The sequence below is a fragment of the Fragaria vesca genome, linkage group LG7, assembly GCF_000184155.1.
Source record: "Fragaria vesca subsp. vesca linkage group LG7, FraVesHawaii_1.0, whole genome shotgun sequence".
Lineage (NCBI taxonomy): Eukaryota > Viridiplantae > Streptophyta > Magnoliopsida > Rosales > Rosaceae > Fragaria > Fragaria vesca.
The window spans coordinates 15426550-15454194 of NC_020497.1; the positions used below are offsets into that span (position 1 = coordinate 15426550).

Sequence of the window (27645 nt, forward strand, 5' to 3'; positions counted from 1 at the left end):
GACTCTTCGTTTGTAGAAGAAGAACAACCCGACCCCTATTTCTCAACCCAAGAACTCCACCATGCCATGGCCACCCAAGAGACCCAACAAATTGATGGAGCCAAGAACACCACACTCAATCAAAAGCCTAAATTTGTCTCGATCACTTGAACCTTGGCTAGCTCGATCAGCAGGCAAATATTGGTTTGATGAACTTAATTTGAAGAACAAAGCGAGAAGCTTGTAGGTGAGACTTGAAGCCTATGATGGCTGACAAGGGCAAATTAAGGGGTTAGCAGAAGATGCGCGAGAAACGGAGAAAGAACTCGATGTTGGTTTTACAGGAGCTAGAAGAAGGAAAGCTTCGACGTTGCCTTCTTATTCCTGGAGGGTTTGATAAGTTATCTCTTGCTTGCTTCATTACGATAGATATTCTACTTTGTTCTTATACTTATAACGGTGACTATTCACTTAAAAGGAAGGTTGGTTTTTAACTTGTAGGAGGTTTTTCATGATTGCTTAATGTAATAGTTCATCGCACAGAACGTTATCGTATATATCAAAATCAGTGTTCAATAGGTAGTACGTGATAGATAATGAAATACATCATTCAAACTGCGTATAACTCTATGAGAATATGCATGCATGAATGAAATACATTGTAGTGTAATGTCATTGATGTGGTTTAAATGAATTTTGTTAGACTCAAATGTCTACATATCTTATGAGATGTATCTATATGTATCTGAATTTATATATGACTGCTTGAGGAGGGTTGCTACAACAACACATTCAACTGCATAGACGTTGTGTAGCTTTTAATATTAGAGAGGCTTAGCATTCAGAATTATTCATAATAATCCTTGTGATGACAATGAGAATCAAATAACTTTCTAATCTATTATTTTTTAGTAACTCATAGGACTAGACTCTTATGTTTTTTTTTTGAATATGTATTAGACTCTTATGTAAGTCTCAATAAATCAGCTAATCAGATAGGTTGGTTAGAAGATCTTAATTGTTGCTAGAATCGATTGACTAATTTTTCTAATTAAGGTAATTTTTAATTCGATTGATTTCCTTGCAATAATGAAAAAGGATAAACTAGAAATTAAAACCAAGGATCTGATACAACTTTCAATTTCCACCAAATGCATATTCCCACATTCACAAGATAGAAAAACTCTCAAAATAATTAAATAAAATTGCCAAGATCATCATCAGCAACAAAGTCAAACCTCACCCAAATCTCATCTGACTCACACACTCACAAGGCCAATCTCGTCCTTTCATCCCAAAATCCCCTGTGTGCCTACCGCCCTTTTTTCTGCCGTAAATAATCCCCAAACCAGGGGTACTTTTGGCTTTTACGATGCGGACACACCCCCGCGGGGGCCAAAGTGAAAAAAAGAAAAAGTTGACTAGTGGCATAATGAGAGAATAGAGAAAAGTAGAGGCTAAATTTAAAAAAAAAAAATAAAATTTGTAATTTAAGATAAATAAATAAATAAAATAAAAATAAAAATACGGACGCAAGAGGGAGATTGAAATAGAATGAATAAGAGGGAGTTGAGATCCGTAACCCAGTCTCTCTCTCTCTTTCTTTCTCAAGGCTCTCGCTTTGTCCCTTATCTCAGTTTCTCAGATTTTCTGAAGAGAGAGAAAAATCCAGAACAACAAGAAAGAAAGAAGAAGAAGAACAAACCCTACAAGCCGTCTAGATTAGGTTAACAAGAAGAAGAAGAAGAATCTCCCACACGCCTCTCACCAAGCTCGTCCTGGATCTGCGTCCGTAACCCTAGACGGCGGCGCCCACGGCGGTGACGGTAAGGTAAGGGTTTCGTTATCCTCCGTTGTCTTTGTTCCTCTACTCTTATCGGTGCGGCGGGTTTTGGTTTTGGATTGGGGATTGATAATAGGTCTGATTGGGTGTAGGGAGAGATAACAAGGCGGCGACTTTGGGGGATCTGGAAGGAGGCGGCGGTTGCGGTTGCGGTGGTGGTGGTGGTTTGGGATTTAGGTATAGGGAGGGGGTGAGGCTGCCCATGCAATTGGGTTGGTTTTGATGCCGCCAGAACCATTGTCGTGGGATCGGAAGGACTTCTTCAAGGAGAGGAAGCCCGAGCGGTCGGAGTCGCTTGGGCCGGTTGCGAGATGGAGGGACGCGCCTCATCACGCGCCCCGGGACTTCAACCGGTGGTCGTCGGCGACCGAGTTTCGGAGACCCCAGCCAGGTATGTTTGTTTCTTCTCTCATATTTAGGTTTCTGCTGCTTTTTTTGATTCGATTAGGGTTAGCTGGCACTGATTTGGGGGTGTTGTTTTCGGATTGGTTTGGGTTTTATGGGTCTGCCGGAGCTCAAAATTAGCCGGCGTTGTTTTCACCATCTATGGTTTTATGGGTTTTTTCTTTTGATTCTGCACTGCTGATTATCGACGGGGTATTTGTTAGTGTATTCGGTGGAATTAATTAGATAGGGTTTTCATGAGTATGTTTAGATCTACAAATTTGGGGATCTGGGATTGAGTGGTGTATAGTTTCATTCTGTTGTTTTTTTTTCCTGGGAAAATAGTTTGGATAAGTATCTATTTGACTTTTTGATGTTTTTCTTACTTTTTTTTTTGTTTAATTATCTTCTGAAGGTCATGCTAAACAGGGTAGTTGGCACCTATTTTCGGATGATTCTGGTCACGGATATGTGCCCTCTCGGTCCAGTGAAAAGATGCTAGATGATGAGGGTTTCCGGCCGTCGTTTTCACGTGGAGAAGGACGGTATGGCAGGAACGGTAGGGATAATAGAGGGTTGTATAACCAGAGGGACTGTAAAGGGCATGCTTGGGAAGCCAGCAGTCTGTCTCCCCACACGCCTGGGAGGCCAAATGATATGAATAATGAACAAAGACCTCAGGATGATACTATGACATACTCATCTAATCCGCATTCTGACTTTGGGAGCACATGGGATCAGATTCAGTTGAAAGACCATCTTGATAGGATGGGTGGTTCGAATGGTCTAGGTGCTGGCCAGAAATGTGATAGAGATAATTCTCTGGGCTCAATGGATTGGAGGCCTCTTAAATGGTCTCGTTCTGGAAGCATGTCTTCACGCGGGTCGGGTTTCAGCCACTCAAGTAGTTCGAAGAGCATTGGGGCTATAGATTCCAATGAAGCAAAGGGTGAGTCACAGCCAAAAAATGTAACTCCGCTGCAGTCTCCTTCAGGGGATGCCACTGCCTGTGTGACATCTGCTGCACCGTCAGAGGAGACTACTTCTAGGAAGAAGCCACGCCTTGGATGGGGTGAGGGACTGGCAAAGTATGAGAAAAAGAAAGTTGACCCAGCTGATGTTGTCATGAACAAAGATGGGGATGTCTGTCATGTTGGTAATGTGGAACATGTGCAGTCTGTGAGTCCACACTTGGCTGATAAAAGCCCCAGACTTATGGTGCTTACAGATTGTGCATCTCCTGCAACTCCATCCTCTGTTGCTTGCAGTTCCTCTCCAGGTATGTTCTTGCTCTTCTTACTATCTGATTGGACATGGAATTGATAATCAATGAGATCGGGATCTTCCGTTCGAATTATGATGTTGCTATTTAGTTATTGCTTTCTATTCAATGCAATTTAAGTGAAATACAATATAAGATGCTTGTGATTTAGATGTCGGTTACCTGAGTTGAGAGATGAAATTGTCTCCCTGACTGTTATGGGAAGTTTTTCTGTTGGTCCATTGTTTACACATGGTCATCAACTTGTTGGTTTGTTGGTATGAGGAGTGCCTGGAGAACGATAAAGTTTGACTTATTTGGCTCTTACACACTTGAATGCACTCACACATGATATATGCATGTAAATATTCATATAAAGTCCACGTGATGGCTACACTGGAGCTTGACATTGAAATTTTGTAACATGCATTGCCAGGTCTTGTCATTATTGTTTTTTCATATAGCTGTGAAAGAATAGTGTCCCTTTTGTATCTGCTATTCTCAGACAGTTTCTGTTATAATAAAATTTTCTTTGTTCAAACAGGTGTTGAAGAGAAATCATTTGGCAAGGCAGCCGGTGTTGATAATGATATTAATTTATATCGTTCTCCTGGTCCGGAGTTTCAGAGTCATCAAGAGGGATTTTCATTCAAATTAGAAAAGCTGGATTATAACTCCCTAGCTAATGTTAGCTCATCATTACATGAATTGCTCCAGTCTGATGATCCAAGTCCCATGGATTGTAGTACAGTGAGACCTACTGCAATGAACAAGTTGCTTATATGGAAAGGTGATATTTCAAAAGTATTGGAGGTGACTGAGTCAGAAATTGATTTGCTTGAAAACGAACTGAAGATGTTGAACTCTGATTCTAGGGACACCTGTCAATGTCCAGCAGCTTCCAGTTCTTTGCCCGTTGAGGGCAGTGATACATCTGGCAAAGAACAGGCTACTGCCATAAATTTGGTCACCAGACCTGCTCCTTTGATTGTATGTTCTTCCGGGGATACAGATCTAGAGAAGTTGGCTCTTGGTAATGGAGAACAGGGAGAGTCCTGTGGTCTTAAGGATCAAGATATGGATAGTCCTGGAACTGCAACGTCAAAATTTGTTGATCGATTACCTTTGTTGAATGTGGCTTCATCTGACATTGGGAATTCAAGTGGTTGTGCTGAGAACCAGGATCTAGTTCAAACAGTTGAAAGGGAAGCAGAATGCTTAACATCTGGTAAAGATGAAGAAAAAAGTGACCCATCTGTGTGTGAAAATAGTGGACGCGAGATAGTTACACCTGTGTCGAATGGCTTGGGTATTTGTGCCGGTGTAGTAGATACAGTATGTGATTCTATATTTTCTTCCAATAAAGAAACTGCAAGTAGAGCGTCTGACATATTTAATAAGCTGTTGCCCAAAGATAACTGTAAAGTTGATATTTCGGGACTGGGTATTTCCTCTTCATGGAAGAATGATTCATTGCTCAAAGAGAAGTTCAAAGCAAGGAAGCGGCATTTAAGGTTTATGGATAGAGTCATAACTCTAAAATATAAGGCACATCAGCAGTTGTGGAAGGAAGACGTCCGTTTGCTTTCAGAGCGAAAGTATCGTCCAAAATCTCACAAAAAATATGATTTAGGATTGCGGAACCCGAGTAATGGGTACCAAAAGCATCGCTCTTCCATTCGCTCTCGTTTTTCTACACCTGGTAAGCATCAGTTTCCTTTCTTTATTTCTGCAAGTGTTTTCCTACCTTATATTATTGAGGTTTTAAATATTCTTTCTGTGCTGCTATTAAAACGATGAAAAGCAATTGAATTCCACTCTTCACATAAACCACATATGGAACTTTTCACATTAATCATATCTATGAATAGGGGGCAAGTCAATTCATAAATTTTATCTGTGAATAGGGGCAGTCAATTCATGTGCTTTGATTAATAGTTACATATGTTTGAAATTATACATTTTGCAACTGTTTGTACACAGATGCTTGCATGTTTGTTCAGTGAAATCCCTAGAGTTGAGCATTTGACCTATGCTGGTTAAGGGATAAAATGGAATCAGGTTTGGTAATGCTCTACTGGTATCTAAATGGAAGAGCCAGAAGTACGACTGACCATAGTAGAGAAATATGCCCTAGTCCTTTCTGCCAATAGCCATTTTTTACTCAATCCTTAACCCAGTATCTTTCAAGACAGTTTGGTTGTCTAGGTGGCTAGTTCATTTGTGTAAACCCTAGTTTCTCATCTTTTGAAGGTTAGATAACTAGGTCTAGGGCTACAGTGAATGGTGTACGAGATATTTTACTTCTAGTTTAAGCTCATCGTTACAAGATAGACGTCCTGTTCTATTAGTAATTTGCATTCTAGGTTTGAGGTAGGTTAGTTGGACATTGTTTGGACAGAAGTGTGGCAAAGGAGCAACGGTAATGTACCAGTGGTATGAATCTGGGTATACAGAATACAAACTTGATTGAGGCTCTATAACAACACAGGTCGATCAAAAGATGATATAATGGGCTGGCAGATATACCTCTGCATGTTGGCTGGTTGTCAGTAGTCATTTAGGGACAGAAGAAAGATAGAGAAAAATTATAATCTGTTTTTAAGATGTGTGCGAGTCTTTTATCTTTTTTTGCTCATAAGCTTGAATACGCAATGTGAAAGATTTAGTGATATGTCAATGCTGGGGTTTTCAATGTCTGGATGATGTCGGTGTAGTGAATATTCTGTCACCTGTAATCATACCAAAAATTATTTCTGATTTGTCTGGTTTTTGGCTAGTGTTATTTCTCATTGGATGGTAGCGCTTTACTTGTTAGTGTGGGAGTAATTGAATGGCCCTTCATGATTCTTTAAATAAACCTTTGGTGATTCATATTGCCTGGTTATGTTGAATGGGATACATTGATGATCACGCACTGTCTATGGCTTGAGTTAGCTTTGTTCTTTGCTGTTCTGGTTTTTTGTTTTATTCTCTGTATTACTACAACTGATCGTGGATAAGTGTTTCCATGGTTTTTGTGATTAATGAGACAATTTTTGCACACAAATATTGATTTTTTATTTTTTATGCAGCAGGAAATTTGAGCCTGGTTCCTACTAAAGAGGTCGAGAAGTTTGCTAACAAGGTGCTCTGTGATTCTCAAGTCAAGCTTTATAGGAATTCATTGAAGATGCCAGCTTTAATTCTGGACAAGAAGGAGAAGGTTGTGACAAGGTTTGTTTCTAGTAATGGCTTAATTGAAGATCCCTGTGCTGTTGAGAAGGAGAGGACTTTGATTAACCCTTGGACACCTGAAGAAAAAGAAGCTTTCATTGAAAAGTTGGCGGTCTTTGGGAAAGATTTTAAAAAGATTGCCTCCTTTTTCGATCACAAGACAACTGCTGACTGTGTTGAGTTCTACTACAAGCATCACAAATCTGCTGCTTTTCAGAAAATAAAGAAGAAGCCTGATACCTCTAAACTAGGAAAGTCCGCTGCCAATACCTACATGATTAACCCTGGGACAAAGTGGAATCGTGAGGTGAATGCTGCTTCCCTTGATATTCTTGGTGCTGCTTCTGTGATGGCAGCTCAGGCTGATGGCAGTACAAGAAATCGGACTGGCCGTTTAATCTTAGGAGGTTACAAAAATATGAAGATATCCCAGGGTGATGATGCGACTGTTGAAAGGTCGTGCAGTTTTGATGTTATTGGGGATGAGAGAGAAACAGCGGCTGCTGATGTTTTGGCAGGTATTTGTGGATCTCTTTCTTCCGAGGCAGTCAGTTCTTGCATTACTAGTTCCATTGATCCTGGTGACGGTTGCCGGGAATGGAAGTGCCAAAAAGTTGATTCACAAGCAAGACGACCTTTGACGCCTGATGTTCTGCAAAGCGTTGATGATGAGACATGTTCAGATGACAGTTGTGGTGAAATGGATCCTACTGATTGGACAGATGAGGAGAAGTCTAGCTTTATACAGGCAGTGTCATCCCATGGTAAGGACTTCGCTATGATCTCACGGTGTGTGAGAACGAGGTCCCAGAATCAATGCAAGGTTTTCTTTAGTAAGGCTCGAAAGTGCCTTGGGCTTGATTTGGTACATCCTCGGCGTGGAAATGAAGGAGCTTCTATTGTTGACGACGCTAATGGAGGTGAGAGTGATACTGAAGATGCCTGTGTCGTGGAAGCTGGTTCTGGTATTTCAAGTGATAAGTCCGGTTGTGATATGAATGAGGACTTGCCATTGTCTGTTATGGACATGGATCATGAAAAGACCATGAATTTGCAATGTGAACCACTTGGATCAGTGGAAAACAATGTGAAGGGTGAAGTTGACCTTCTAGATAAAAAGGCTCTCAGATCTTCCGACACACTCGAGATGGAAGATAGGCCGAAGCTAGTTTTTGATGATCTCACCAACATCATGGATGTTGCTGACAGATTGTCCGAGTCGGTGCCTGCCCAGAGAAGTGAAGCATTTTCTGCTGATGTGGATGCTGTGATTGATAATGTGGCTGAAAAGGGAAGTTTGGTTGCAGAGTCGGTCGTTGGTGAGGGAATGAGCTCCGACGTACCTAAATTGGAGGGACAAGATGAAAGATGCAATACAGATACAAGTGGATGTGGCTTACAAGTTTCAGTCCATGATTCTAATTCTAGTGGCAGTGCTTCTGACATGGCTGCTGAAGGTTCCTGTTCAGGTTTGGCTGCTGAGTGCCTGCAGCAAGTGTCAGTTGAGTTCAATTCTATGCAAGTTAATTCCTTGCTACATGAGAATCTTCTTGCTACTGCGGAAAATTCTGCTGTGGTTGAATACGGGAAAGCCATTAACCAAGATAGGCTGTCCTCAACATCAGCAAAGCAGGAGGATCGAGATAAGCAGTCGTCTATTCGTGGAGATGATGTTCACAAGCACTTGCCAGGTCTTCCAGTATTGAGAAATGTTGATCCAGCCCATGTTCTCAAGGGTTATCCATTGCATATGGCGATGGGGAAAGAGATCAATGGGCACACCAGTTGTGGTAACTTATCTGAAGTAAAACACCTTTCAAAGCCAGATGGGGATCTCACTGGGCATAAGCCAAAGGATTGCATTCTTCAGTTCGGTAACTGCAAACCCCGAAGTTCTCAGGTTGATTTTCCACTTGTGCATCAAAAGACAGAGCGTCGGTCTGATACTACGAAAGCACACTCATGGAGTTCGTCTGATACGGATAAACCGAGCAGGAATGGTGATGTGAAACTGTTTGGTAAGATACTCACCAGTACCTCCAAGTCTGGTTCCAGTATCCATGAGAATGAAGAAAAGGGGTCCCATACCCATAATTTAAGCAACAAGGCATCTAACTTAAAATTCAGTGGGCATCATAACTTAGATGGAAACTCTGGTGTCCTGAAGTTTGATAGTAGTAATTATGCGGGCATCGAGAATGTTCCGAGGAGGAATTATAGCTTTTGGGAAGGGAACAAAGTACAAAATGGGCATCCATCTTTCCCTGATTCGGCTCTTTTACTTGCCAAGTACCCTGCAGCTTTTGGAAACTTCCCTACATCCTCTTCCAAATTGGAACAGCAACCATTGGCAGTTGTTAGGAACGATGGCCATGTAAATGGTGCTTCAGTTTTTCCTTCAAGGGAAATTAGCAGCAGCAGCAGCAGCGGTAGTGGAATTGTTGATTATCATCAGGTGTTCAGCAGGCATCGTGATGGTGGTGCTAAAGTGCCACCATTTACAGTGGATGTGAAGCAGAGGCAAGACACATTTGATGTTTCGAGACGAAATGGGTTTGAATCTGTGTCCAGTTTGCAGCAGCAAGGAAGGGGTATTGTTGGAATGAATGGAGTGAATGTCGTAGGGAGAGGAGGAATTATGGTAGGAGGGCCATGCACAGGTGTTTCAGATCCTGTGGCTGCCATAAGAATGCACTATGCTAAAACGGAACAGTATGGAGCGCAGGGGATCATCAGGGAGGAGGAGTCATGGAGGGGTAAGGGTGACATAGGGAGGTAGTAAATGTGCCTGAGGGCCTTGAGAAACAGGTCCTCGGCGGCAAATTCCTTTATTTGCTGCATCCTGTATAATAGTTTTTGCGTTTTGTTCATTTAGTGACGAGGTAGGGCAGTTTTTTGGTAAAATGCTTTAGGTGCTTGTAATATTGCAGCAGCTTTGTATTTGTTGTATTTTATCAAAATACAGAAAAATAAACTGCAGAAGTTGAAGTTGGGAAGATTATTCAGTTTATGAGCTCTTACCTGGTGTCTCTCGTCTCTACCTCCACAGTTGCATATTTGAACTGGCCACTCTCATCTTTCCTAATTAAAAATCTAAATCTCTATCTGTTCCTTGTAGCAAAGATTTATACACAATCTTTCTCCGTTCACTAGTTTCAGGGCAGAATTCCAGGTTAATATACAGAGATTGGAGCATCAATGATTCCTCAATGGCTTTTGCCCTAGTGTTGAATATTTCATTGTTTTGTTTCCTACTGTAAGCATCACACTTAACGCTCTTGGTAGTGCTACTGCCTAAGTTCTTCAATCTCTTCTCGAGTCCGAAGGACAAGTGGGAGAGGTGCTGTGATTTTGATTACCTGAGATAACATGAGAATTCCATAATGATGAATGTTGTACTCTAAAACGCATCTCCTAACCAAAATGATATCTTCTCGAAACAAATAGCTATTTCACAGGGACATGTTTGTTTGTGATAACTTGGAAGTGTTATCACTCGGTAAGTGAATGCTATAATCAATTACCTCATTGGATGATGGGTGAGAGAGTACCACTTGATGAGCATGCAGATTATAACCACAATCTCCAGGAACAGGCTTTGTAGGCCTCTTGAACCCTCTGCATGAAATGTAAAAGAAGATGCAACTTAAAGAACAAATCAAACTGGGAGTCATTGCTTCATTTTCTTATCTCAATTTCATCTGTTCCATTCGACAAGATGGTCACTATGCCAACTTCAATCATGTTTTGGATAAAGGCTTATGACACAGTGTGCTTTGACATGAATATTTAGTTTATGCCTGTTTAATGAAGCACCACTATGAAACCCAAGTCTCATTAACAACCAGTTTAGACTAATAAGTCCGAGAAACAGCTGATAACTACAGAATCCATTGAGTAAAGAACATCTTATGATGACAGCAATCTTAGAACCTGGGAATGACTAAAATACCAGTGTTCTAGGTGACTATCATTCTCTACCAAACAATCTAAAGTATTCGTCAATATCAAATCAACAATAGGACAGTAACAACAGGAAAATATGGTTTATCAGTTAAAGTATATCCATACCCGTCATCTGCAAAACTTTCATCAACTAAGTCAGATCCCAAGCACTTTGGTTGTCCACCAGCAACATATAGAGGATCTCCTGTTAAAAAGGCAATAGATAAGTCTCAAATAACTTGTACTGCTCTTTGAACTTAAGTTAGGATTTCACGAGTCTCTTGAGAAGCATGATTGGGAGGACACCTGACCAATGACCGCGCATTAAAAAGTTTACCTAGCAAGGGATGTCCTATGAAAGACAGATGAATGCGAATTTGATGTGGTCTCCCTGACTGAATCTCAACCTGTTAAATTACCAATATGCTAATGTAAGGACTTCAAATTCAAAAAGTAGAACTAAAACTAACGTGACTTTAAGCCCCTCATGAACTTCATGTATCTTTGTATTGCACTTGTAACATTAGTTTGAAGACGTTCCTTTGGAATACTAAAGGATGTCAAATAGAATATCAAGATTGGTATTGCAAACACTAAAGTCTGTATTCAAGAAACAAAGCAGACAGACAACAGAGAAGATATGGAAGCTTAAGTCCTTTTGTCTAGTATATTCTTATGTTTTAATTTGGTAAAAATTTGTATACCTGTACAATTGTGTGGTTTTTCTGTATGTCCCTGTCAAGAACTTCTACTTTGCTCAGAGCTGGTTTTCCTGGTGAAGTAAGAAGTATATAACAAAAGGGTAAGCATGATGGGGTATAAGATTGTTTGATGAAATGGCGTTTCTCAAAGATGAGTTGATAAAAATCAAGAACTCAGTAAAGATGGTGACTGGTCAGTGGTGCAAGAAAACAGTGGCGACATAAAATGATCGCTGGCTATCCTTTAAAATAATGATGAACAACAGGATGTGTCTTAGAGAAATATAAGCTACTTTACAGATGAGAGATGTGATAAACCTGCCGGAGAAGCAATATACAGCCCTTTAGCCACACCAGGATATCGCACAGTTCCAATTGGCTGCTTGACAATCACCTGTAGTATTTTCAAAACCCACAATCAGTTGCATAAATAATTGCAATAAGGATTGTGAAAGAAGACAGCATAAACAAATGACAATGACGTTGGTCCTGAAGTTCGGACTAAACAAACAGTTGACACCAGAATCTATATTTCCTAGAGGTCAAACTGTAATGTATATGTATAAATCTGTGATTATATATATGCATAACTGTAGGATGTTAAGATTCATGGGTGGAAATTGGCAAGAGGAATACAACATAGAATTAGAAGTTAAGATAACCTTCCCAGTTGAGTACTTGAAGACCACAGCTTACATCAAAGAAGCTAAACAAACAGTGGGACAGAAATGGTCTCCAAGATACCAACGTTAAGATTGCTTATGAAGACAGAGTCAAACAAAAACTTCAGAGTCTCAAGAGATATTATTATTACCTCATCCTCACAAATTATCCCAGTTACTAGTGCCCGGTATATCTTTGTGATTTTCCTGGTTGTATGCAGCTTCGTGTTGGTGGTGCTACATTGTTAATTTTCCTTATCAGGTCATTGCAAATAATGGGAATGAAATAACACTAAGACAACACTCCAGAATCATCTTACTTATCATGATTATTGACCATATAATAAAGATAAAATCATAAAATAACTCAAACCAGGTTCAAGCGAGATTGAACATGTCATTGCTGTAACCTGTCATCTCCAATGTGGGATGTCCCATCAGCAAAATATGCGGCAAGTTGAGTTTTGGCATGCTTCGTCTTTGCACATAGCAGTATTCCTACAACAATTTTAGACCAGTTAATCAAAGAACAATCAAGAAGTACAACGATTATTGTCAGCAACCCAACAGTAGGAAGATTAGACTAGTAAAACAGGAAAGTGAGGAATATAATTGAATAAAAGGATCTTGTGGTTCTTTGTTGACTTTATGAGAGATGTAGTAAATATCACTAAACCATGCATTTTACATGGTACAATTTGGCACTGAAAAGTATATTTGCAACAAAAAAGAAGAAAAGATACCCAACTGACATACCATGTGCATCACCTACTACAATGAAGCTTCGTGACCCAAACTGATAAAACAATCATGTGTTTTTATTCCCTATGTTCCCATGCACATAAAATTTCAAATTATGAAGATATCAGAAGTTCTTGATTAGCATAGGTTGTAAGTTCAAATAGCTAGATAGAGTAGGTATTCAAATTTCTGTCATGGCCAGAGCCATGGATAAAAAAGCTCAGCACACTTGAAAAGAAAAAAAAGAAAAAGAAAAAGAAAAAAAAAGATAAGCATTGTGGTCAGCTTTGAAACTATGTGCTACCTGAAGTCCCCCTTCCTAGGCGATGAACAGGAACAAGATGTGATTTTTGGCATGCTAAGTGATCGAATTTCTGAGACTCCCGCCATAGGAGCTGTGTTAGAACTGTCCGTTGCTGGAAAAGACCTCCAGGTAAAACTTGCAGCCCGCCCGGCTTATTCAAAGCAATCTGAAGACATGTTTGCAACGTCATGTCAAGCAGACTCACCATCAAAATGGATAAAATTTAACAATACTAACCACATTCTATCCCAGAGAAACCACAGGTAATTTCAATGCCTTATATGGTTGCTAATATATTGTTTGAGAAGAAAACTTATCCTAAGAATCTTATTCTCTTTCTGTTGTTGGCTCTTAGGAACCAGATCAATATGAAATACTAATCTGTTATGCTGAGATAAATTTCGACCAAGGACCGACCTCACCCCAACCCACCTCATCCCTTTAACACCAAGGCAATGCTCAGGTGGCAATGCAGCAAGATTTCATCAGATTCTATTTAGTTATGTTCTCGGATATTATCCAAAATCAACTACAATACATTAAGATATATAGTTATTTGAAGCATTCAGCCAAACAAAGACATATTTTTACATGATTACATTTATACACAACACCAAACACAATGATAACAGTTGCTTGAATCTCTTTCAGTGCAGAAATACCGTGCTTCCAATTAGCAACTGTCATCACATGAGTTACTTCACACTAATACTTACCCTAGGTGTTTAGCATCACTCATTATCAAAGAAGCAAACTGTAACCGTTTGAAACACTCACCATATCATCATCCTCATACAAAACCTCAAGCAAGTATGGCGCATCCGGCTCTCCCCACGGAAGTCTATGATATACCAATTCCGAACCAACCCTAACCAAATGCATCACATCAACAAAAAAACACATAAGAATCTTCCTTTGAAGCACAAAGACCACACACAGCATTTGATACAATAGTATATCTACAAAATTTAACACCTGAGAATCGTATCCGAATCTCTAACAACTTCCCCATCAACTGTTATCTGTACACAACCAAATCAATGCTGTAAAATTTCCAAAGCAAACTCTAATTTCTCACTACAAACTCTCCACGATTTCGAAAAGTATTCGAACCTGTCCGTTTCGGATTCTCTGCAACCAACTGCTCAATTTTCAGTACAAATTCAACCTAAATTGCTCAAGCAAATGAATCCAAAGAAATAATCAGCAGAGATTCATGAAGAAAAGATGAACTTCTTACCCTTGCAACGGAGCTGAGCTCTTGTACTTGCTGGAGTAGAACTCGATCAGTGTCAATTCTGTAAATTCACACAAGTTCAGATCACCGATGCTAAGCGACTGAGCTTAATAAGCAAGCGAAGAAGAAGAAGAAGAGAGAAAGAGAGTACCGGAATCGGAGGATTTGACGACGTCGTTGTACGACAAGCCGTCGTTGAGATCGGGCCACGGCAAACCGAACGTTTGAGTTGAGAGCGATGAGGTCGACATTGACATTGAATATTGGAGCGGCGTTCCGGCGCGGAGGTGCGACGTCGTTTCAGGAGGGGCGGTGTCCGATTCTCCCAACTGATTCAAAAATTTGTTGCAATGAAACTGACTACCGAGTTTTGTTGGTTTATTTTTACCGCCATGAAAGGAAGGGGCGTATTTATTGGTCTATGGGATAGTAAACCAATGGTAAACCGGTCAAAAGTAATTTTTGGTGCGTCTATGGTGGGAGATTAGTCTCGTTTTGCTGTGATACTTTTGTGTACCTCGGTCCGAATACTGAATAGCTTTGCCTTAATACTTTAGTGCACCTCTGTCTGAATAGTGATTTGGTGGTGTATTATTAACTTGCTAACGTAACTAGAATAGTTCGAATAATGATTTGGTGGGTGTGTTACTAATTTGTTAACATAACCGGAATTACTTATCATGTTCAAGTATGTTTTGTGTGGAATCGTTGGATATGATCTCGAATTTGCATGTGCTATCGTGTTAAACTGCATCGACTGTTAGTATGGAATCGTGTGACAACATACCTGAAATGAACATGTCCAGAATTGAAGACTTCGTAGAGTGAAAGGTATGGAAGGTGATGAATACATGCTCAAAACGCGCAAGAACTTTAGAACAATTCCCTGACGGTAAAATATGAAGAAAACATTGATAGAAAAACCGTTGTAATACATTTTTATTCACTCAGATTCTTTTTACGGACAAGGGCAGTGTCTAGAGGCACAAATGATTCCGCTTGACTAGTACAGAGAATTACAACCCTGTGATAACATAAAGGGAATGATGGATATCAAGGCCATCAATAATCAAACAAATTAGCAGAACACATCAGTCGATGAAGAAGGGCGTGAGACCTGCAGAGCAACTGAGTTCCACTCCTCAATCTCAGTGCAATGACCAGATTTCGCTTCAACCACCTGGAACTGGCTTTTCATCCCACCAACAGAGCTTTCAGGCTTCATGATCTGTACAGAGGTGTCAGTCAAAGCCAAGTTTTTAGTTGCCTTTGCCTTCAGACGGTAGCGCTCTGCTCTGGACCCAATCACCTGTCCTAATATAGATGCTGCAATGGTAAACGCCATAGCTGACTTAGGCATCAACACAGACTTTCGAAGTACGGCTATGAATGGAACTGCTGCATGCACAGCAGCAAACCAAGATGGAGAAAATTTCTTGGTGTGCTCTCTCCATATCCCTAATGGAACATTGGCCGCCATTCCCAGTGCTCCAATCACAAGCACTTTTGCAGGCAGGGGTTGTGGGCGGAGGTTCTTTGCAAATGCAGTTTTTGACAGAGCTGCTCGAGCTGCAACTATTGCTGGTGGGCACTTAACTTTCATGCCTGGAGGGAGCTGCAAAGCCTTTGCCACAAGTGGAACGACACCACTAACAGCACGGAATGATTTTGCAATCGGACAGTTTCCACTTTGTAGCCACTCATTACTCGCTGCCTCATGATTAGAGTTCCCTCCCTGAAACATCAAATGCTATATTAGTAAGTAGACCACCCAAACAGATTCTACAAACAATATTAACTTAAAAAGCTGTGTAACGATATTCCAATTGCTCAATGAGCTGGGAAATTCATACTATGAAGCAACAATCACTTTACCTTTGAAGAAGACCCTTTTTTCGAGGAATTGGACTTCTTTTGCATTTTCTTCCACTTCTCAGAGAATGCATCAAAACCGAAGGGTCCTCCAGGTCCAAAGGATGACAGGCTGATAGTAGCTGCCCTTGCAGCTAATGGATTAAACATGAATGGGGCTTGTTGTTGCTCAACTTTCTCAACTTTCTCATACGATCGTCCAGAGAGAGGGACAACTCCATCACTCCCATGGAAAAGCTTAAATGCCATGTCAAAATTGGGACCATCCTCAAAAATTGGACCTTTGCTGGCAGCACGTACCTGATCAAGAAAATCAGACAGCAGTGTTAAAATGCCTGAACTTCAACTTAAGCATAACAAATGCTAAATTTTCACTGAAAGACTGCAGCCACCAAAACAACATGTCAACCTCACTTACACAACCTAACTATTTCAAAGTTTAAGGTCAAAAGCGAGATCAGGTTCAACTAGTTGCCCAACCCAAATTCTCGAGAAACAGCTCTAAGTGTCTGCTAATAATAACTACCGAAAGTACCCTTACAGTAACAAAGCAAGCAATGTGCATCAGAAGGATGAAATAACTCACCGGCATAGGGAAAGCCATGGAAGACATGGAGGAGAAGGAAAAATTGGTGGGCTCATTAATGTTCCTCAAGAATGGACACCGAAGAATGTCTACCGGAGACGGCGTCAAGTCCTCATTAGCACCTTTGAAAAAACACTCCATTTCTAAAAAAATTCAACCTACACAAAAACGAACAACAACCATCAATAACAACACTCTCATGGCCGACACACGCCTACACAAAATACACATCATAAAACAGTAAAACTTCAAATCCAGCCACACCCAAAACTATAAAGATCTCATACAATTCCAAAATCGAGAAAAGGACTGTAAACACAAACATATGGATACCTGAATCTTAGCCTATGTATCACAAAACCATCAACACAATTACAATTCAGATCAAAATTCGTCGGAATTATATACACAAAGGCAAAATCAAACAAGATTGGATATGTAACACAAAACTCAAATCAAAGCTTCTGAAACCAGAATCACCGCAAGAATTACCGATTGGATAAAATACAATAGGATCTGGGCCAATTCTAAATCGGAGAATTGGAGATGACAGAGAATCGTACCTTGAGAGAGAGAAGAGGAAGAAAGGTATTGTGATGAGTTGGTGTTAGGTGGAACAGAAAGGAGGAGAGGAGCAGAGAGGGTGGGTATATGCTCTTGTTTATTATTGACTGGAGAGGACGGGTTCGCGAAACGACGTCGTGGTGAGCACACGCTGATCTTCGGGCTCTCCAAATGGGAAAGTTGGGGTTGGTCAGAATTTGGAGGATTGGTCAGCGCTCTGGCGTAGCCAATTGTTGAACGGCTCAATGGGCTGTGGGATCCACGCGACCGGCCGTGTGAACTCCACGCGCCTTTTTTTAATTTATTTCTTTAATTTCTCTTGCCGTCTAAATTATTTTTGGAAGAAAAACAAACAGGAAAAGACAACGATTTTGTGTTTATGTGCTTAATTTAGCACGTGTTTAGAGAGGATTTTATGGTAAGATTGTCTGTAATGAATCGATACTTAATCTTGGACAAGTCAAAAATTGTTTTTGTCGGTTTTACGAGTTTTGATTTATTCGTCGTGTAATATGTAGAAAACTAATTCATATGATCGGAATGATGTTTACTAGTTGTGAAATGACTTAATATTGTGAAATTCGAAACGAGAGACAAATTCTCAATATCTAAAGAAAAGAAAAACACTACTTTGATGTGAAAATATAGCTTGATTCGTTTTTCCTGCACTATAAAGATTCAAGATTGTGACTTGTGAGGCTTTAGCAAATTGCTTTTTCTTCACAGTGAATTTATTCTTCTTTGATTATGTTAGCGGAAAATATGAATTTTGACTATTTTCTTTTTTTTTGCCAAAAGAAACAATATGGTGTTGGAGACGTTGGAATAATGTAACCATAAATCCCACGTCACTGCTGAAGATATCAAACATGGAATTGGCCGTCTAAAAGATAATGGAAGAGAGCTGTGCCATGCCATCAATATCACTAATAAGATAAGAAAAGGAACTGTTCTCATTCAGGTATCTACTTTGGCATTATTTCACTACAAGAGAGGCAACATCTGCTGGCCTTTGGAACCCTAGACCTACAAACTAGACAAAAGAAACTGGAGAAGTGCACAGCAATTTCTTCTGGCTCTCACTGATGAACACATTCCAATTCTGCTAAAAAAGAAGTGCCGAGGTTAGTAGTCTAAGAACAAATGATGCTAGAAAATATCATTAACAAAGTCTGCCTGGAAAAAGGTACGAAGCTGAAATAGTTGACCGATAGCTTACAACCTATTAGGGAGCTGCATCCTCGCTTGTTCTCCTGTATTCTGGTTTCAGCTCATATGTGCCTTGATTAGCTCCCTTGTTGTTGTAGACAGAGAGATCTTTAAGTATGTCTTTCAGAAATTGCTGCAAGAAGACAAGAACAAATCTGTCAAATCATAAGAACAATCAACTTACTAAAGGCACAAGTAAACAATAACGAAAACAATACAGTCGGTATAAGTTATTTAATTTTGCCTGTGAATATCTAGGCTGTAGCATCATATCTTGTGATCATCTCAGAAAATAAAGAAAAGTCCATATATAGTAGGTGAGAGCATCCCTTCATAGTAATCTTCATAATAAACCAACTACATAGTACTCTTCCTAATAAACAATACCATTCATTATTATATATAGGAAATAAATTCACCAATAACTAGATATATGATTCCTCGGTCAAAGGGTTACTTCTTCTCTGTGTAACAATTGAAACCCAATAGTCCAAGAAGTTAACTACGATGGTATGCACATATTATATGCGAGTGATGAAACGGTTCTTATGTGTATCAATCTGAGAAAGACATAAGGGGAAACAATAACTGTACAGGTTCTTATGTGTATCAATCTGAGAAAGACATAAGTGGACACAATAACTGTACAAGCTTGGATTTCACTCACATACAAACAGACATCTAGTAGATCTGACATGAAGATTCTAAACGGGAAGAAATAGAAGTTCAGCAGAAAGTAAATGAGCAGAAAACATACTTCGGGTTGATCAGTCTCTTGGATCAATTGTCTTAATGTCCAATTAGGTTGCCTCTCAAAGAGCTTAAACATGATATCTTCCATTTCTCCACGGTCCCTCCTTGTTCTCTTCATTTCTGATCCCTTCGTTGGCACTTTCTTCTTATCCTATTTGAAAGACAGTTTGTGCTTAACGCATACTTTGTAAGCAATGGAAAGCAAGCAGCACACATTGCAATTTTACTCAAGAATTAGCACAAAGAGTAGGTAGCAATGTACACTGGGTCCAGGAGCCACAAAACCAATCATCCCTGGCATTGGCCTCATATGAGCCCCATTGTCATTGTCGATCACCTACAACGAAAAGAAAGTAAGAGCAAGTTAATGATTATATTAGTGTTACAAACCATAGTATTACCAAAGGTATTCAAAGTAATCTGAGAAACCTGAATCTTTCTACTTTTCATATGCTTTTTTGTTCGTTCACGGCAAAGTTTCCCATAATTCTCAAGATTCTCATCATGGGGTTTCATATCAAACTTGTTGAAGATTTTTCCCTCCACAGATAACTTTCCTGCGATGAAAAAGCTTCACACATTCAGTTGAGATTACCAAAATGAACAGCTATAGTTGCTCGTGATTCTTTAAGTACTGTAAATCTAAACTTGTTGTTAACATACCATTTCTGCTGATTAGTATTAAATTCATAGGCATATACTTCCACTAAAGTGATGGCATACCCAAAACTAACAAGAACATATACTATATAAAGATGAGATATTAAGCTACTTTCTGCAATAAATTTTTGAATTCCAATCAAACAAAAACAACTGACCCATGACTTGGGGATTAATTTCATTTCCCAGTACACTAAACACAATTTCCCAACATTAAATCGTGCAAGCCAATTATGCTTGTTTTATTTACTCAACCTGCAACAATCTGTTGAGCAAGGATCTACCGTTTTAACTAAAGTAAAAACCACATATCTTCATTTAATTGCTTTCCCCAAAATCTGACTTTAACCGAAATAGTCTCCTATTTTATAAGTATTTTCTTTCTTCTTATATCCGTACATCATTATAATTATTAGATTTAACAAAGCTCAGATGCAACCCTCCCTCCTTATAAGTATTAAGAGGTCAGACTTGCATCCTAATCCAAAGTTTAAATCATTCTGAGTTCTTAAACTTCAAACATACCTACATGCCAACAGTTAAAAAATTAACAAAAACATCACAGATGAATGTAACCCAATTGCTCAAACTAATCATACTAACACTACATTACTTCTGCATTAGTCACTCAAAAAGACCAAACGCTAACTAGCTAGCTGTGATAAAATGCAAATGCAAAGTAATCTAACCAACATTTGCACACATCTAACCAACTGTCATACCTTCCGATGACTCCGAAAACACAGACATTGGCACAAAGTCCCTGGACATATCCAAAACGTAACACTTGGGCGTATTCGCAGATTCTGTTGCCGCCAGTTCCATGGTGAACTGTGGAGCATCAAATTTCAACAAACTCATCATGTTAAATCAAATTCGCTAACAACATTAAAAAAACTAAAATTATTAAATTCCAACTTTAAAAGAAAAATCAAAGCTCAAACAAAAAGGAAAGCAAAACCCTAGATTGCAGATCACAACCGGAAACGGCAATGCATGTACGAAAACGACGTCGTGTGGTACCTTGGGTTCGTTATTGGAGTTGAGAGGGTCAAGCGAGAGAATGACCTTGGCGACGGGGCCGGAGCCACCAGCCTCCGACGCCGCGCCTCCGCCGTCCTCGGCGGAGTGAGCCTTGAACGATTTGGCGACATTGGGCGGGCATTTCATGAGCCACACCGGCTCCGCCGCTTTGCTGGTCTCCAAGTGCCCCCAGGTTTTGGCACTGGTGCTGCTACTGGTTCGTTGTAGTGGTTTTTGGTCCTCCATTGCTACTTGGGTTGGCGCCATTAGCCCAAACTTGGGTTCTTTTTCTTCTTTTCTTTATTGAAATTTTGGGGAGAAAGACTTGGTCTTGCTCTTACCTTATATATAGTTGTGCAAGACCGCCACGACGTCGTTTTGGGCGTTTCGGTTTAGCTCTAAGGTCCTAGTTTTTAAGGGTCCTCAAGTACAGATGGGAATTTTGGATTACTAATAGTCACAAAAGTGAAGGAAAACAATCCCGATTTTGAGATTTGGGATGAATGAAATGCAAACTTACAAACTACTTTCTATGAGCAGTACAAATTAATGTTGGTTAAAACAAACGATGGTGGATTGTGCTTGGTGATGATCTCGCTCTTTTCGCTGGCAAAGGCAAAATGAAATAAGATGGGGAGTACATTTGGAAAGATAAGAGTGTAGGGTACATAGTTGAACATTATTATGTTGGTGTTCATGATGGAACTGAATCAGAGGAGTTGCTCTCGGAGGAGTTCTGTTTCCTTTCGGCTTGAAGTGAGCGGCATAAGGATTCGAGCTTCTCTTTCTGGTTCTTTGTTTTTTCCAACTGTTTCTTCAGCCGCTCACGCTGCTCAGACAAGAGGAAATCATAGTTAGTTTTCTTTTGCAAATAAGAGACGATCTTAATGTAATAAAAAAGCCTTGCACCGCAGAATTCGGCGGAAAACAGTACTAAATCTCAAATGCCAAAAATGTATGAGCTATTTTCCTAGCGTTGATACCAAGAAGGGCGCTTATACCCAAGTTATGAATATACTGCAGAACCAATGAAAGACTGACGAGACAACCATACCTCATCTACGAGTTCTATAAGAGTAACATCTGTCTTATCACATTTGCTCTTCAAGAATAAATTTTCCTTCTTGAGGTCCTTGATAGACTTTGCCATCTGGGGTATTGCAAACAGATAGTTTAGTTTAAGATGAGCACATCATGTTTGTAACATTGAGTCTGAGACCGAGGAGATCAGGAAATATGAGCCTGTATGAAATGTGGTTTGAATAGATGTGTATACCTTTTCAATCTCTTGTTTGAATGTTTCGAAAACTTCATTGCTTTTCGACAATGCATCCTGCAAATCCAAAATGTAGCAATTACGATGATATAGGATTTGTTTGAAGCACAAGTCAGGTGCTCTGAGCAGTTAAAGGTCCAGTAGTAATAAAGAATGCACAATATTGCTAACCAACATAAAGAAGAGTATGTTGCGTCTCCTCAGTATTGGTTATTGACGAAAAAAAACATTAAGAGAGAAGCGAAAGTCATATCTAAGCAGAAGTCATATAAATGCCGATTAATGAAACAGGCGAGTTCACTTCCACCAATGAACTAAAAAGTTTCCATTTTTGTGCCCAACTCCCAGTTAACTCTAGGACTTAAGATTACCTAAATGACTGGAGAATAATAGTCACATTATAATCATAAAATGCCCAATTTTTCTTTTTCTCCATGATATTGCAGAAGTATTCAAGTGTGATCCTGGTGAGACTTAAGTGACTAGCATTCCCCATATCTAACTATATAAAGATTTCTGCACAGAGATTTTAAAAGTCCCTAGGAAGCAACCACTTGCCAGATTCAGGTGAATAAGATCCAAAGGTTTAAATAAACACACAAACCGAAGTTTACCTGGAATTGTTGGAATTTTTCCCCATCAGCTGTCAATTGTAAGCGCAAGTTATTTTCAGTTGATAGTAACTGTGACACCTGTTCTGCATATAATTTCATCTGGGCTTGTTCCTGAATTAATTTCTCTTCATGCTGCTTAATTTTCAAATCAGCAATTTGAAGCTCCAATGATTTTTGTTTCAACTGTTCATCCAAAACAAAAACAATTCAGACATGTTGAAGGATATGATCAAGTAAATAATTCCTCCCTCTAAGTAAATCAACGTCACTTATGCAGGCAGAATTTACCTTTGTTTCATATTGCTGTTCAGAATGAACATACTGATGGGTGAGCTGCTGTAGCTTGGTACTTAACCTGAACATAAATGAATGTTAATAAACTAATTTTCATATGTTAAAGATTCCGCTGTAAAAGTCCATCTACGATGGATACCATAGCCAAAAACAAATCAGTGGTATCGAGTTATCAACCAAGCCAACTAAGAGGAGAGACCATGTCATAACATTACGTAATACTCAGTTACTGATATTAATTATATCTGCTCTCTGTGAAACAAATTAAAGACCAAGGTTCAAGACTGCTATTTCACTTCAGATTTATGCAACTAGATAGTTAATGCATAAGCTCCGATGATAATCTGGGTCTTACATTTCATTCTCCTTTAGCTGAGAGATACATTCATCCTTCTGCTCATCTAGCTTTTTGCTCACATCCTGTAACCATAAGGATAATATCAGAATGTCATTTAACCATGCATTAAAAGTATGATAAACTGAAACCACACATCTCTGTTTGAAATTAACACAGAACTAGTTCCAATTGAGAGAAAGAGAGGTAAACTTGTTACGTAACTGACCCCTATATGCTTGCATATGCTCTCATGAGCATCTGAATAATCATGGCAGACAAAGTAGTGCAACAAGAAAGCTTGTCCTTTTTCCTTCTTTAAATAAAGAATTATAAGTTGAATATATCGATGGAGTGTGTAGACCCTCAAAGATATCATGTGTAACAACGTGTAATGCAGGTAATGTTTAATCAGAATTTTTCACTTTTGCATTAAGCTCCAATCATCAATAACAGGTTGGTATGTCAAAGGGAAAAGAAAAAAAAATCAACAGAGTGAAAGATGATGTAATAATCCCAAAAAAGAACATTGACATGTACTAACCTTTATTGCATCTTGGAACTTGGTTGATAACTCTAATCTCAAGTTTTGGCCCTCTGTTGACACCCGTCTACATTCATCCTGTTACAATCATCAGGAACCATTAATGTTTTACAGTGGGTGACCGGAGGAGTACAGATTATTTTCATAACTTACTATAGATAACTTAAGCATCATAACGGAAACATATTACAAGTCATTAGTGTTAACATACATAGGAGTGTGGAACCACCCAATAGTTCATTTCCCCAAAATAACTTGTGCCATAATGTAAGAGCAACCGGACAATGAAGAAAACGATTACAAACTCTCTCAGCTGTCTCTTCTCATATTTAAAAGGATAAGTATAGAAATTGAGGGCCCCTTTTTTCACTTTGGTTTCCGGTCTGCAATTAGTTAGGTCAGTAAGGTCACTCCACACAGAATGGTTGTAACAATCCTGTCGTCTAGTATGACTGAATCAATTAAGTTTCATAGATGAGATCTATAATAATTCACGTCTGGAGTATATATAAAGTTTATAAAGTTTCAGAAAACAATGACTTTGGAGAAATTGCAGTATGGAAATTATATCATACCATTAGCATTTTGTTCTGGCGTTGTAACTCTCTACACAATGACTCAAGCTTATCTCGAACAGCAATGGCTAAAAACAGAAGAGGATGAAAACAAATAATCAATAAAACTCTCGTTTATGTTGCTCCAAAATATATTGATAATATAATATCAATTATGTTACTGTATCATATCTTTCTTCAGAATATATAATGATATTTGTTTCTGAAGGATGATCAAGATCATCAGCATCTCTTTAAAAACTTATCATGCCACCTTAAGTGGTGTTCATTTGATAGAACACAACAATAATTAGAAAAGGAGACAATTGATCAGGCATGATGCCTTCTATTTATCTTAACTCATGGTCAGTAAAGGCGAGACTGAATCATAACAAAACTAAAATCATTGAAATGGACCACATCCACTTGCCCAGATCCCTATATCTTTCTTCAGAGAAAGAATGATAAAATCATACTTCACAATGCATTCTTCTCAGTATGAACAGATATTCTGCTCACTGATAACAGCTACTTAATACCTGCGAAATTACCACAGATGTTTACAAATATCACAACTCATGCCCTACGGTAGACTCCAGGTAAAGCCAATAATACATATAATTGCTTTTTCATGAAAAACTGTGGCACATGATAGTGGATCACTGTAAGTAGTCCATTTCTGTTGCAACTACTAATTCTATTATAGTAAATCACTATAAGTCAATCATCTAACATTTAGAGTTACTAACAACAAGGTTTTTTCCTCCGCAGTAGCTCATATCTGAAGGTGTAAAGATCAATACATTTGCTATGGATTTTGCATGTAAGCATTAATAAAACCATTTCAAATACCTCCATCTCTCTCTGCAGTAACTTGTTGATACTTCAACATGAACTCTATAAACTCCTTCTCTGATTTGAAGGTCCGCTTTGGATTTTTCCGTTTGGTTTCAGTTGTATCCTGAGACAATATTAGTCAAACTTAGTTAGCTTACTATGAACTAAAAAGGTAAAATATGCAAACATATACTATCACTACATATGTGTATGTATATATCTCTATCTTCTTTGTGCAACAGGTATGTATTTGTGTGCTGATTCATTATAGTATATACCTTTTGATAAATGATTCACATCACAGAAAATCAGAGACATGATATGTTGCATAACTTGCAAGGAGGACCAACAACAAACACACAAATTGGTATGATAAAAGAGAGAAAAGTATGTTCTACTAACTGGTTTTTTGTTCTTTTCAACAGTTTCTGAAGCAGATATTTCCTTTAGATTGGTTGTCGTTGCGTCCAAGCCTCCTTCAGTTGCTGAAAGGCAATAAAGATTAGGGTGATAAAACTAATGTCTACACATCTTGCGCTGGTTTTTTTAAGAGACAAGTCAAAAGGTAAAGATATTTACTTCTCTCTGAACTTTCAGATTTTGCTTCAACTTGTTCCTTTACTTCACTGCAATTAAATGCCTGAATTGCAGCCTCAGACACGGAGTCAGCCATCCCGGGCATGACTAGTGAGTCTTCTACAGTCTGCTCTGTAGACACTTTATTCAGAACTTCAACTAATTCTACTGGAGAATCAAAACTATCAGATTCCGATAATGGAACAGGAAAGGTTCTCAGTTTGGGCGGCTTCTCTCCCCTATCCTGGCTCGTTTGCAACTCATTAGCACCCGATTTATCCACAGGCTCCTTTGAGCAATCCCTCTCCGAGGCATTATCATCCTCATGATTGCCCGGAGCCTTCTCCTGTTCTAAGGTAGGAGTTGGAGGAGCCAGCGGCTCTGTGGAGCTGTCAACAAATCCATCTGGCAATGAATCCACTTCAGGAAGCTGATTTGCGTCTGGGTTCTCCATTTTAACCTACAATCATCATCATTCATTTCTCAGAAACCCCATTACTAATTAAAACCCAAAAACCCATCTCTTGCTTTAACCTACAATCTGGCTTTGCAGCTAGGTTAACTAACATGAACCCACAGCTGCTGACATCCATGAAAGCAGCAGAAGCATAGAAACCCATTCTGGGTGCTCAAAAAATCTGATAAGAACCCTAAAGTAGCTAAAGATATTCCATCTTTAAGCCGCTTTAAGATTTCCAGTATATATCCACAAACCAATTTTGCCTCAAAGCTTTAACATTTACTGAAATTCACACACTTTTCTTTTTCTGGGGAGCTAAACCAATATGAATGAACACAAAATTTGCAAACGCCATAACAGAACCATCAGCAATATTAATCAATCTGAACAATCAGAAATAACAATACGAACAAAACAAATGGAATAGAATGACAGAGAGAAAAAAACCACCTGGTAGATTATAAGCGAAATGTGGAGCTATGTATGAAAGGGACAGAGATAGTGAAGTGAGGAGACAAAGGAACGAACTCTTTTTCAAACTGATCTTAATTCTTCTCACAAACCATTCACCTACTGTGTTAAGAATGTGGGAGAAAGGCTACGTTAGTCTTTTCGCAAACCTATTCAACCTACAATTTCTTCTATTTTTCGCAATAAACGAGGTAGTGTGAGTTGTTTGAGCTAGAGCTCAACTCGTGTCGCCGTGTCGGGCTGAGGTTTAGGAAAATTTCACGAAAAAGATAAAATCAATTAAACTCGATAAGTGACTCAAATTAAGTTTGTAAAATGATTTTAAAAAGTTTATGGGAGTAGAGTTTTTAAAAATTAATTATTTCTAGTATATATAGATATGAATATATTTGAGTTTAAATCTAACTCATCCTCGAATTGAGCTTGTTTCGCACTATTGATTTTGATCTAAGACGGGTTTCAATAAGTGGAAATATGATTCAAGTTAGTTGAGTTTAAGTTTCCAATATTAGTTTTTCTAGCCGATCATGAGCTAAAATAATGAAATTACCGTCGAGTCTAGCTTAATATAACACAACCAAGCTAATGAAAGGACAACAAGTTGCACATGCATCTGAAAAAAGGGATAAATACATTAGGGTTTGACGCGGTGGGAGTGGGACTTGTCTCCAAATTATGTTTATATATCTTTTTGTAATAACGATCGGTTGGGGCTTAATTCCTAGATTTCGTTTTAGTTTGTTTT

General features: G+C 39.0%; 5 protein-coding genes across 5 annotated transcripts; 1 reads left to right on the top strand and 4 right to left on the bottom strand.

The window, feature by feature from the left end:
• Positions 1-2012: 2012 nt before the first annotated feature.
• On the top strand, positions 2013-9680 carry LOC101302495. The gene is made up of 4 exons (XM_004307354.1): positions 2013-2213; positions 2622-3485; positions 4012-5169; positions 6542-9680. Exons 1-4 carry the CDS (start codon positions 2045-2047, stop codon positions 9460-9462), a joined length of 5112 nt encoding a protein of 1703 aa, XP_004307402.1. The 5' UTR covers positions 2013-2044; the 3' UTR covers positions 9463-9680.
• Positions 9681-9793: 113 nt separating this feature from the next.
• On the bottom strand, positions 9794-14639 carry LOC101302785 (RNA pseudourine synthase 5-like). Its single transcript, XM_004307355.1, has 14 exons — positions 14425-14639; positions 14277-14334; positions 14150-14177; positions 14012-14058; positions 13814-13904; positions 13037-13202; positions 12402-12489; positions 12144-12228; positions 11648-11723; positions 11333-11400; positions 10966-11035; positions 10755-10833; positions 10208-10301; positions 9794-10042 (listed from the first exon to the last, which is right to left on the bottom strand). Exons 1-14 carry the CDS (start codon positions 14528-14530, stop codon positions 9971-9973), a joined length of 1128 nt encoding a protein of 375 aa, XP_004307403.1. The 5' UTR covers positions 14531-14639; the 3' UTR covers positions 9794-9970.
• Positions 14640-15105: 466 nt separating this feature from the next.
• LOC101303068 lies at positions 15106-17424 on the bottom strand. Its single transcript, XM_004307356.1, has 4 exons — positions 17295-17424; positions 16732-16889; positions 16149-16445; positions 15106-16008 (listed from the first exon to the last, which is right to left on the bottom strand). Exons 2-4 carry the CDS (start codon positions 16870-16872, stop codon positions 15352-15354), a joined length of 1095 nt encoding a protein of 364 aa, XP_004307404.1. The 5' UTR covers positions 16873-16889; positions 17295-17424; the 3' UTR covers positions 15106-15351.
• Positions 17425-18520: 1096 nt separating this feature from the next.
• LOC101299911 (general transcription factor IIF subunit 2-like) lies at positions 18521-21257 on the bottom strand. The gene is made up of 6 exons (XM_004308749.1): positions 20941-21257; positions 20640-20748; positions 19687-19814; positions 19520-19594; positions 19262-19408; positions 18521-18637 (listed from the first exon to the last, which is right to left on the bottom strand). Exons 1-6 carry the CDS (start codon positions 21205-21207, stop codon positions 18521-18523), a joined length of 843 nt encoding a protein of 280 aa, XP_004308797.1. The 5' UTR covers positions 21208-21257.
• LOC101303366 (alpha-taxilin-like) lies at positions 21247-26984 on the bottom strand. The gene is made up of 12 exons (XM_004307357.1): positions 26880-26984; positions 25973-26429; positions 25796-25878; positions 25409-25517; positions 24578-24645; positions 24003-24080; positions 23480-23544; positions 23119-23185; positions 22831-23013; positions 22217-22273; positions 21995-22090; positions 21247-21769 (listed from the first exon to the last, which is right to left on the bottom strand). The coding sequence occupies exons 2-12, from the start codon at positions 26421-26423 to the stop codon at positions 21635-21637; spliced, it is 1392 nt and encodes a 463-aa protein (XP_004307405.1). The 5' UTR covers positions 26424-26429; positions 26880-26984; the 3' UTR covers positions 21247-21634.
• Positions 26985-27645: the final 661 nt, after the last annotated feature.